The sequence below is a fragment of the Acanthaster planci genome, linkage group LG01 (assembly GCF_054643075.1).
Source record: "Acanthaster planci isolate LZ-2023a linkage group LG01, COTS_SCS, whole genome shotgun sequence".
NCBI lineage: Eukaryota > Metazoa > Echinodermata > Asteroidea > Valvatida > Acanthasteridae > Acanthaster > Acanthaster planci.
This window is the reverse complement of record NC_141777.1, coordinates 37,049,801-37,061,466: the sequence shown is the minus strand read 5'-3', so window position 1 is coordinate 37,061,466 and position 11,666 is coordinate 37,049,801. Positions and strand designations below refer to the sequence as shown.

The 11,666-nt window shown below is 44.8% G+C and overlaps 1 protein-coding gene across 1 annotated transcript; it reads right to left on the bottom strand.

Moving 5' to 3' along the window:
* Nucleotides 1–734: 734 nt before the first annotated feature.
* Nucleotides 735–9,498, bottom strand: LOC147800720 (uncharacterized). The gene is made up of 2 exons (XM_087143263.1): nucleotides 8,187–9,498; nucleotides 735–3,826 (listed from the first exon to the last, which is right to left on the bottom strand). Exons 1-2 carry the CDS (start codon nucleotides 9,225–9,227, stop codon nucleotides 2,744–2,746), a joined length of 2,124 nt encoding a protein of 707 aa, XP_086999389.1. The 5' UTR covers nucleotides 9,228–9,498; the 3' UTR covers nucleotides 735–2,743.
* Nucleotides 9,499–11,666: the final 2,168 nt, after the last annotated feature.

The following is an 11,666-nucleotide window of genomic DNA, read 5'->3' as shown; positions in this document are numbered from 1 at the left end:
TTTGTCAAAGAAATGGAAAGGTTTGCACGTATAACGTACGTGCAAGGAATACCCCAGTTATGTCAAAAGCATTGTGCCAACTTGAATTCAAGAGATCCTTGATGCCGGGGAAAAGAAAGAGAAAAGAGGACACTCCTGCGCGAGATGGGACTTCGCGAAAGCATTAACAATCTCAGAGCAACGTTTCTCAGAACAATCTGCAAGCAACTCCACAAAACTCCTCGGGGAGGTCTGAGTGTCAAGACTCCGTGAGAACTCAGAACAAATATCCCACACTTCTACCTCGTTCTGGTAATAATGGTAAGATCAACATACAGAAAATCGGATCTTTCTGAGCAAGCATGCAACGTCTACATAATAGAGGAGATCAATGACAGTGAGAAGATAGTATGTGGGGCAGATCGGACGCAGCATAGAAAATTTGGCCAATCAGATCTATGTTCTAGAGCGTATCTGATGCCCACATAAAACAGGGGAAAAAAGTCACAAGTGGAGGGAAAGTTGGCGCACAAGGCCCGCAATGTGTCCCTTTATCAAAATTATCACCGAAGAGAAGCCATACGCCTGTCTAGCAGTAACAACTGTCCCTGGGGGGAACAACCATGCTCCAAGCACATGAAGTATATCAGTTACCATTCATGCAAATCTGTGCCACAAAAAATAAAATGTCAGCTGTTTACTTTAGACTGTGTGATGCCTGAGGCGAGATAGAAATACGCAAGAGTGACACGGCAATCGTTCACAAAACACCTTCATGCGTCAGCACTACATTTATTTTTGTCCATCCCGTTTACAGCTCACTGAATCCGATGAATGTTTTTTCAGACACAACAATAATGTTATAACGCGCTGTTTGAGTTGAGGAGTAGCCGGGCCCGTAAACACGAACTGAGCGGTGGAGAAATGTTTGTCAGAGCACCCCCACCCCTCTTTCGAGGGGGAGGGGCGGGAAATGTCTTGTTCTATAGCCTTCTGTCCTCGAACCCGGATATTGTGCAAAGTGAATATTTTACGACACATTTGGGACTGATATTGACGACTGGCAGCATGATAACTTGTGTCCACAAAAGCAACGAATTTTGCTCATACAACATTGATCCCCCCCGCATTTGTATAACGCCCCTTAAAGTGGCTCTTTTCTCCATAATTATAGACCTATGGACTTGCATAACACAAGTTTCACACTGCCTCAATAGTGTTAATACATCGCCTCAATAAATCCCAGTCATCTAGCTGGTGAATTGTTGATCATGTGACATCGAACCATTCGTTCCCAATCATGATGCGGTTGCATTGTAACATGGAATGTTCTATTCCGCAGGTAAATGGATGGATTGAAGTTCCATCAGTCCACTTGGGTCTTGATAAACGCCAAGCACCATTTCTTCTTTTACCTGATACAGACATTCGTGAACTCGAGGGATTTATTCAAGCGGAAATATTATTTTCGGGATTTACTCAGGCATCGAAATGTACTGATCTTTTTTCAGGATTTCTTTTTTGAGACTGTGCATATAAAAAATAAACGAATGTTTCACATTCATGCAGTGGTATAACAATAACTCTCTGACATGACAGATGGGATGAGACGTTTCGTCCGTAACCGAATTATGGTTTACATGGCACTGGTAAATATTCCATATTTATTCATTTTGCTTGAGTATACTGTGCCCCATAAGACCTGATTGTCTATAAATGATTTAAAGCAATTGTCAAGCTGATTTTTTTTCAACACATCGCAAGTTGTGCGGTATTTTAGTTCGAGTCACAACCAATTCTAATTGACTTCCGTCATTATTCACCCTCTTGCCCGTGAATTGACATCTAAGTTATAACTAAGATTTTTCTTGTGGTAAACTCGCCTCCTTTCCTGAATTTGGAGGATCAGGCGAGGGTCAGTGGGTGCACTACACCCTCCCAAAAATCTGGGGAAAATAAATGACATTGAAATTGAAATAAAAGGACAAAAATCTTAAAGTCAAAATCCGACTTTTCCTAAAATGTCGGATTCGCAGTTCATTCTGCGTATTTATCTACCACCTCTCATTAAAATGGGTTAAACCTACGTCTTGGCATTTTAATCATAACCCAACTCATTTGACTTTGAGTGAATTTTAAGCTCAATGTTCAAATGAAATCTGTTGCTGTAAAGTCCAATTTGTCTACCATCCCCACCCACTTCCTGTCGAAACCCTTTTGCAATCCCTCTTCCTCAAACCTTGTCTTTAAAGCACGGTATACCCCACTCATTAAAATTGCCTTCCAATCTATACCTTTTTTCTCTCAATTATAGTTTCTGCATCACTAGTCGTAAATTCCGGATAGAGTTGTTAGGTTATTCAAAACAGGCCCATAAATGTTTCAGACTTCCAACCTCTTCCACTGATATGCTTTCCGTCTGTACTTAATGCCAGCATAATGCGTCCAGTAGCGGCTGCCAACTGTTTGGTAGATCCAAGCGATTATCGGGCGAAATACTTTAGTGAGCTTATCGAAGTTTAATATTGAGATGACATTGGGCCAATACACATGTAGTGATTACCAAATTACAATGAGAGAATCATTCTCTTAAGGCGCTTTTAACGCCAACAGTTTTTTTATGTCCAGTGATGTTAACTATGCGGTGAATATAGGCCACGAGGAAATTTGCTTGATACAATCACGACTCAGGCGCAAGCAAGGCATTTTTGACCGGCGGTGAATACTCGTCTGGATTTCTAGCCTACGGCTGCTGTTCGGTGTTTCACATCGCGATGGTGAAAAGCTGTGGAACTCTGTCGTGGCTCCATCTTAGTGACTGATGAGGCAAGACGATCTTCGGATACTTGAGTGGATGCATGGCTAGGTCATACTCCAGACCCCTGACGAAGAGCCGCGTCTTGAGGCATTGTCCCAAATTCACAGCTGCCACGCCGTGACAGTCTATGGTGACTCTTGCCAGGCTCTTGCAACCGAACAGGTTCAGGTACTTGAGAGAGGAGGCGTGAGACGGTACGCAGACGCTAGTCAGCGTGTCGCACTTTTCCACGCTCAAGTGGACGATGTTGGGGCACGCACTCAGAGCCATCTTGAGCGAGTAGTCCGAGATCTGGCATCGGTAGAGGACAACAGTGTGAGCACACGGTGTGCTCAGCATCAGAGCACCAATGGAACAGTCAAAGAGACGCATGAAGCCAACATAACGGGTAGCATGGACGACGAAGGAGCGCAAACACAGGGCATCATCGCTGCACATGTTGGCTTCGACGTGTTCTAAGCTGTCACATTGCACCATGACATTACTGAGGCCAGGGAGACCCACCAGCGACACTTTGAGCAGGTGATCTGCCACGATGATGACCTGCCGTAGGGCCGGCAGTTCGATCTCCTCTGCCGTCTGGATGACCCGCAGGTTGGGACATCTGAGGAGCATCCCGCCACAGGCGAAGTCTCCCTGCAGGATGACCCGCTCCAGGCTAGGGCAGCCGATATGATCCAAGACCAGCTCGTCACCGCATACGCACCCCAGCAGGAGATCCGTCAGGAAGGGATTCTCCAGGAAGAAACTGCGAAAGCTGCGGGGATCCAAGACCGGGCAGCGACGGATCTCGGCGGTGGTCAGCCTGCCGCCGCGGACGGTCAACGTCCGCAAGACACCACTACCGTCCACCTGTAAGGTCCGTAGCTTCCCTGCGAACACTTCCAGATGCTCGTTGGATTCGAGACCGGTGTCCACGCGTAGAAACCGAAGCGAAGGCGCGTTGATACTAACGAAGTGAACAGACCACAGGTTGAGAAGGTAGATCTTCTGCAGTGATGAGGAATGCAGACGAACACCCTGCAGTCCCTGTGGAAAAAAAAGAAGAAAAAAATTCACACTACAACTGTTACCTTCATCATAATTGGACGAACAGTTTAATACATGTACCACTGGAGAATCATGTCGGAATACGTAGCACGTCCCACCTAAGTTGTCAAATGTGAATTGGGTTTTGGGTCCCTTGACGATTCCCTGGGTTTTCCCTGGGATATCTATCTAGGGTTTTCCTTTTTTCATCTGAAACTCAACATTTCTTCATTGCCACTCATAATCATCCTGTGATTGGCGCTGAATGCGCTGTTAGGTGAACAGAATATATAGAATCACACCACGCGAATTCATTACAGAGCTTTTGTTTCGTAAGTTTGTATTTCTTATCATTATTTGTAGTGTATAGCTGTTGCCATGAAAGGGAAAATGGGTTTCCTTAAATCAAAGATGGCGCGAGTTGTTGCTGTTTGCATGCTTTGGCCAGCACGTCGAAAGATGCGATGTCTACTAGGAGAGAAATGAAAACGGACCAGGTGATGAGACAGTCGCACCCCCACCTCATGCGGTCCCGCCCCACCCATCACCGCCTGATTCAACTCCTCACCGCCAAAGATAATGAGCACTGCATTATTTCGCACCATTTTGCTCAGTCAGAGGCAGTGATAAATTCATCTTACTGCGTTGACTGAGATGACAGAAAGGTGACAAAAAGGCACGTAAAAAGCATAAACGGTTGGTTGGGTGAAGGATGATGCGTAGGATGAGCTTGTGTACATTGCATTGCTGCATAACCCAAACACACCCAGTATACATCGCTGTGGAGTTCTCGCGATGCATCCTCGTTTAAAGGTCACTCGAAAGCTCCGCATTTTTAAGTGTTTAAAAACTAAGTAAATGGACGGTCTTTCTTCACACGCGCAGTAATTAGATTGTTTTAGTTCGTGTCATGCAGGGAAAGAAATTGACAGACCCACAATATTTGGATATGCACGCATAAATAAAGATACATTTCCGCCAAGAACGATTTCTTAATTTAAAGAAAAATTTTCTTCATGCAAAATCAATACTCGTTTCGCAGCATTTCAAATGAATTGGCGATGCATTTTTGTTGGTGGGTTGGGAACACGTCTATATTAAGAAACACGCCTGGTTGTAGAAACAGAGACATTAATTCGATACGTGTACCCTTGTCAATTCTCAACCCTGAAATTTGGATTATTCTGGAAACAAAAATGCAAAAGTGACCTTTGAGTCTAGTAGACACGGTGGAATAGCATTTTTTTCTCCATCTGTAGTCACACACGTGCAGATGGAACGAAAGAGCCTGATTCACATTGAAATGTCAAGCAGTCTCGGTACAAATACCAGACGGTTCTATGCGGCATGTATTATTCTGTTTTCTCCGGAGGAATATGACAAACCGGCCTGTGTTTTTGGAGGACTCAGAAACTGGCATCTCAACAAGAAAGTGTTAGTAGGCGCGAGAAATCAGACACTCTCTCGGCCGCGAGGTGGGCGGACAGTGCGGGGGTGCCCCGTCCGCTCCTCTCATGGGTATAGCGGTACCTTGAACGGCAATGGGTGCGCATGCATGCAGTCGGCTCCTCCATGGACTGTTGGAGAATGAGTAGGCGCGGGAATGAAGGGCTTTTTTGGGGGGGGGGGAGCTGGACGGAATATTAATTTCATCTCTTCCGGAGTGACAAGGTTGTCTTCCTCCGTGCTAACAGGATGTTAAAGCGCAGCGAAATAAGTCCCGAGGAGAAAAGAAATTAAAACTTAAAGGATCCATGCAATGAATTTTTCTTAGACTACAATTTGGTGCGTCTTTAGGCTATACTCTTCTTCGATGTACGAAAACTGTTTGAAATCCTGTTGGGGCTACGTGTATTACAAAATGCACGTTTTTAAACGGTAAAATTGTCCAAGCTTTTCCAGACAAGCGAGAGCGCTGTTGCTGTGATGTAACTCAGGGCAGACTCCTTTAGTTTACAATGTTCTCATATTCAAATGTATGAGCCCCAAATGTGCTCCTCCGACTGCTGCGAAAAGGTTGCTCGCTGGTTTATTGTCATATACTTACATAACAATAAATTGTCAAAGAAATAGAAATTTACAGTAGCAAAATATGAAAAACACCATTCCAGCCGTTTTTGTGCACAAATCAATGCAACATCGAGGTTTAGTGCCGGACTTGGGACATCACAGAATTGCTCATGAATATATAGAAATTCGAATTAGCATAAAAAGAGAAAGACTCAAAAAATTAAGATAAAAAAGCAAAGCAAAATAATAGAAATAATGTTAATTGAAACAGAAAGGTGTAGTTTCAAGGGCTGTTGTAAAATAAATTGTATAGCATAGTCCCGTTAAAACAAAACAACGGAGTCGAAAAAGAGACCCTTTGGGTGTTTAACGATGGACTTGTAGAAGGTAGTAAGAGGAAAGCTTCGTGTGCACTCAAAGTAGAAAAATATCTCCTTGTCCTTTTTTGCTTAATTTGTTGCTTTAGGTTAAAGCATTCAAAACAGGCAATGACTTCCTCAGTCCATCCGACAACATTCTGGCAATTTCCAGGGGCAGGTCAAGGAAGTTTTCCGGGGGGGTTGAGTCAGGCCGGTCAAATTTTGTAATGTCCAATGGTTGCGGACAGGCGGACACATATTAAAGTAATGCATTACATTGTTACTGACACGGTGACAAAACGATATTTCTTCCAAGATGTCATCATTTCATTGATTAGTATGATTATTTCATTTATTTTTTTATTTTGGTGTCAGGGCAGCTTTGACCCCAAAACCTCTCCATCTAGATCCGCACCTGATTTCCCCCCCACAACCCAGCTGCAGTAACTAAGGAGACAAACTTTGCCCAGCATCGTTCTAAATTATTACAGCCCCCCCCCCCGCGGTGTATATCTGTACGTCCACTGCAGCTTATTTGATTTTTTTTTTAATTTCTAGACTGTCAGCTGGTTCGCTCTTATTAGCATTTCTGTAGCGGCGCGAGGCAGACGGCGAGAACAATTTCATTACAATGTAGATTTGAGGGTTCCCATGGCAACCCAGAGAACTTGACGGAATAAACCTCAGCCCCCACGACAGCTACGCTGCATTCTGACACGTTTGCATGTAGCGCAGTCACAGTGCCGTGATGCAGCCAAGTGCTAGTGGCGGAGCAAGCGGGGAAGCTCTCTCGCATCGTGAAGCACTAATAAAAGATCGTGTCCACAAAATAATAAAAAACAAACTACAGAGTATCTTGTTGTGACGGTGCGGCTAAGATCGTGCCGGGCCCTGGCCTTGTTGGGCCATTGGCCGCTGCCATCCAGTGTTTCTGCGCTGCGGCCAGTGATGAGTTGGGAGACGGGTATGTCGTGGCTTCCGGAAAAAAAGAGTGGATTAATAATGATAAGTAAGAAAGCTAAAAGCGCCACTGAGGTCCTTGCGCGCTAGACTGAAAATGGGTCGTTTCGTTTAGAAAGGAATGAAAAAAGAAAAAGAAAAGCCGAAGGAAAATGCTCATTTAAAATGATTAGACGCCCTGAGGCTGTTGGAAAATCAGTTTCAAACCTGAGATGGGATAGGATTCACGGTACGGAGATATACATACACTAAGTGTGGAATGTGGGCGGAATGTGCATTTTTCAAGCACTTGCTAACGCAAACTACGATCTTAACTAGTTAAAAAAAATATTATGCAATCGAGTGAAGATTCGGGGTGTGCATATTCATCTCAGCTTTACTCGATGTTTCAGAATTATTGTCCATGAATTTATTCTAACTCGATATCAGAGAAATTGTTTCACACCTTACACAATTTCCACTAATTTTCAATTCAAGCATCTCAAAAAAATATCGGAAATGACTTTTCAGATGCAACTAAATTTTGGACTCGCTGAAAAAATAACATTTGGTGACTGCGTCACAAAATAATACATTCACATGTTCAAACGCGGGGCGAACTTTGAGGCCAGTATTCAGAATAATTAATAGAACAATGTACTGCCCTCTATTGACCATTCGGAGGGAAATTCAAAGTTACGCAATGTGCGAACAGGTAAACGTACATGTACAGTACTTATAAGCATGTGTTCTATAGCTATGTTTTGTTTATGTTGTCGAAGAGTGAATTTTCAAATATGATTTAAATCAAACTTGTGGGTATGCTTAGAAGATTGTAACATTAAAATGAAACGTTGTTGATAATCAATGCCATTTTGTTAAACGAAGGATCTGAATAAAGGAAGATGTTGAATATGTTCGCGAAAGATCTTTTAAACCGTCTTGAAAGTATTATCTTGGTGCTCTCTGGGGGAGGGGGCCCAGCCCATCCCTCGAAATCAGTGTCAAACAACAATTAATTTAACGATTCAACATGAAATTATTCAAATTACCTCACAGTTGCTGATCGAAAGCTTCTTGAGCCGAGGCAAGCAGTTGACCACCCCCCAGACTTCCTCCATCTCCACCGGCACGAAGTTCAAGCTAAGGACGGTGATGGTGCTGGCCCGCGAGGCGTTGCCGACACTCCGCGTCACCATGCTGCCCTGGAGCATTGCGAAGTCGCTCCTCATGTCGCACAGCGGCAGCCCCTCGTTGATCTTGAGCTTGCACTCTGCCAGCTGCGGCAACGACTCCAGGAAGCCCTCTACCCCCTTGGCCGTGACCGCCCAGCAGGAACTGAGGACCACCCGCCTCAGACCAGGGAAGTTGCCTGCGATGCGGGCTAGGTCGGAGTCGGTCAGCCCGAAGCCGCCGTTGATCTGCAGCTCCTCGAGTCTGGTGAGCGGTGCTAGCTGGTCCACGACCCATTTGTTCCACAAGATGGGCAATCGGAGGACAGTAAGGGATGTCAGCTTGGGTATGAGACAGAAGAGAGACTCGTAGACGCGGGACCCCGTCTGCCACGTGAGTTCGCGCACGTGGGCCCCGTACACGCGGAAGATGATTGACAAGACGGTGTAATGCAACGGTGAGTAATCGTCAGACCTGACATGGATCTCCCGCCACAGTTTTGGCGTATTCAGGAGAATTTTCCTCCACCTCCGATTGACCCTGGCCAGCAGGGGGAGAGCGTCTTCGATGGGGCGCAGAAAGCCAAAGATCCTGGTGGTGACTTCCACAGGTAGTCTCTCGAAGTAACACGGGTCGCGGTCTCCCTCGAAACGACCTGGCGCGGATATGCGTGTGCCCCGAGACTCGAGATGGTCGCAGTGGTGGGCAGCATCACCTATCGTCGTGGCATCGCCCATACACTCGGACGCCACATCTACTACGTGATCGGTGTTCGTGTGGCCTTGGTCCGAGCACCCATCGGTGGCAAGTGAGCCCTCCTGGGCGAGGGCATCTCGATCCTCCTTGTCTCGGCCATGGTCACCCGAGGAAGGCACTTCAAGACATGCACAAGGCGAGGGCTGTGGAGTCAGAGGCAGCATACCACCATACTACATGTCCGTCACGTGCACTATGTCGGAATACCCCGCCGACATGGAGCCATCTACATGAAATCCGCGTATCCAGTCAGTTCTTCAATCGGTATTTCAACTTCTCTCGATCAATACAAGCTCCCTTTTCTCGAGAAATGAGCACACTTATTTTGGCCAGCGCAGTTACCTTTGCAGCGGCGGAGCTGACATGTATCATGCGCAATGTGTACTGTGTACGAGAGTCTGTCTAATGAATAACTAATGTCATCGAGCTGACGTCACACAGCTAGCAATGACGCAAACGGCGAGAGGACAAACAGCGGCCACGGCGCATTCATCAGTACACGTTGCTATCTACTGCTGACGAACAGCGCCGTAAGATTGTTCACGGTCAACGGATGGTGTGGGCGATAAATACCTTTTGGATTTCCGCATCGTGCTGTCAGATGGCAAACAGACACCGTCAGTGTGCACGTACATTACCAATGTGGCTCTAATGCATAGAATGCAGAGCTGCCAGCTGTTTACAGTCTACACTAATGTTGGAAAACAACCACAGCACTGCTCCAATCACGCGTACATCATCTTATGACGTTCCATTTTGCGAACACTCGAATATACTTGACTATCATGCATACTCATTCCACATCCTGTTCAGTTTGACGAAGAGAATTTTCTGTCTTTGATTGCTCGAGTGCTATCTGAGCTACTTTCATTAGCGTGCGTAACACTGTGCATGAAAATGTTGTTTGTAAATGGTAACATCAAGCAGACATGTAAATCGCGGTGATGTTGTCGTTTCTCGGAAAGTACCACAATAATTGGCGTTTATTGCCAAAATGAAGTTAATGTTAAACATGGAGGAATAAAACACCTCCTGTCTGATTGGACCGAGCAAAATGGAGGCTGCTCTTCGAAAACGAGGCACGAAATCGTTGCAATTGTAAACTCTTTAACCAAGGAGAAATAATTAATCTAAGGCAAGGGGTTATTTTCACAGTTACCAACATCTCCCGATAGAAAGAAAAACATTTTAATTATTACTGCTGTTATTTTTTAATGGCAATAGGCTCGTTAAAACACCCCATATGCTATTGGTCCCAGGGGAGCTATAGATAGCTACAAACGGCTGGTTGGGAATCAAAGCCGGATGTCATCAAGCGGGGGCAATTGTTTGCTAAGCTAAAATTATCCGGCTTTTCCATTGATAAAATGGGAGATGTGACGTAAATGCCGACATTATCTGGAATTCGCTGGTGCGGTTTGGTCACGCGATATTCAAAATGACACGTGGCTATTTCCCACCTGTTGAGTTTTTCGGAAGAAAAAAACACAACAGATTGTCGTCATGATTCTACCAAGCCGAAAAAGCCGGAAGCTGATTATCAACATTCTGGCCCACGTGGCACGGTCCACGTTTTTGCAATCGTGCGCCGGCAGCATTTGTTCACATCGAATGTTGCATCTTGAAGTGGCGATCGGTTTAAAGACTGACTGAACATGCTAAAATAGGTTATTTCGCGAGTGAATTGAAGATGCATGAACAACTTGCAGATGGGGCCCCTAGGTGTATGGGCGAGAAGTAGCGTGGGAACCCCTCGTATGATCAACGAGAGAGATTTTCTTGTAAATTGCGGCGTTCAAAAGAGAATATGCATGATAGTCCAGCAATCAACACGCTGGTTTTTATGTTACATTATAGGACACCGCCCCAAGCAACTTCCTAGGAAACTTTCCTAGGAAGTTGCTTTTTCTACATCGTAACCGAGCACCTTCGGCGTTCGCTATTTCACTGAAAAGCGCCGCGCTCTGGAATCGCTGTGAAAATGTGAATATGAAATTGAAAACCATTCAATCGCACTAAAAGAATGTACCGTACAGACATGGGCAAAAAGATGTGATCTTTAAAATATCAGTGGCTGTGTTTTATTGGCAATAAATGTACAGTTGGAATTTCCCTGATGCTCTGTTTCCCCGAATGAATGCATAAAAACCGGCCTTGCACTGTGACATACTTCAAATGCCTTTCAGTTCAAATGCTCTTTCTTTTTCTTATCTACAATCGCAATCCTGGTATCAATACACCGGGAGGTAGCGACTTCTACTTTCAGCTTACAGAAAAGCAAACTAGCACCATTGCAATCATTGGCAGTAAACATAACTCACACCATTTGCAGCAGAATACATTTACTGTAAAAAATAAGTTAAGTTTCAATCGTCCTCGTACAGATTACAGTCAAACAAACGTACAGGTGTTCCTACCCGATAACTACTGAAATGTGCTAAATATAACCAGTGTCATTAACTACGAGTATAACATCACAACGTCTTTTAATGATGTACACGATCTACACGTACAAAGTCTGTGTAATTCTGTGCCTTTCGTAACAGCTGTGTACACACAGGCAAATAAAATTGTTTAAAAAATAATTCCTATTTATATTATGA

Coding starts and splice junctions, on each gene's coding strand:
- LOC147800720 (XM_087143263.1), bottom strand. CDS start 9,227: ATGCTGCCTCTGACTCCACAGCCCTCGCCTTGTGCATGTCTTGAAGTG. Junction 3,827..8,186: donor TTTCGATCAGCAACTGTGAG/GTAATTTGAATA, acceptor TTTTTTCCACAG/GGACTGCAGGGTGTTCGTCT.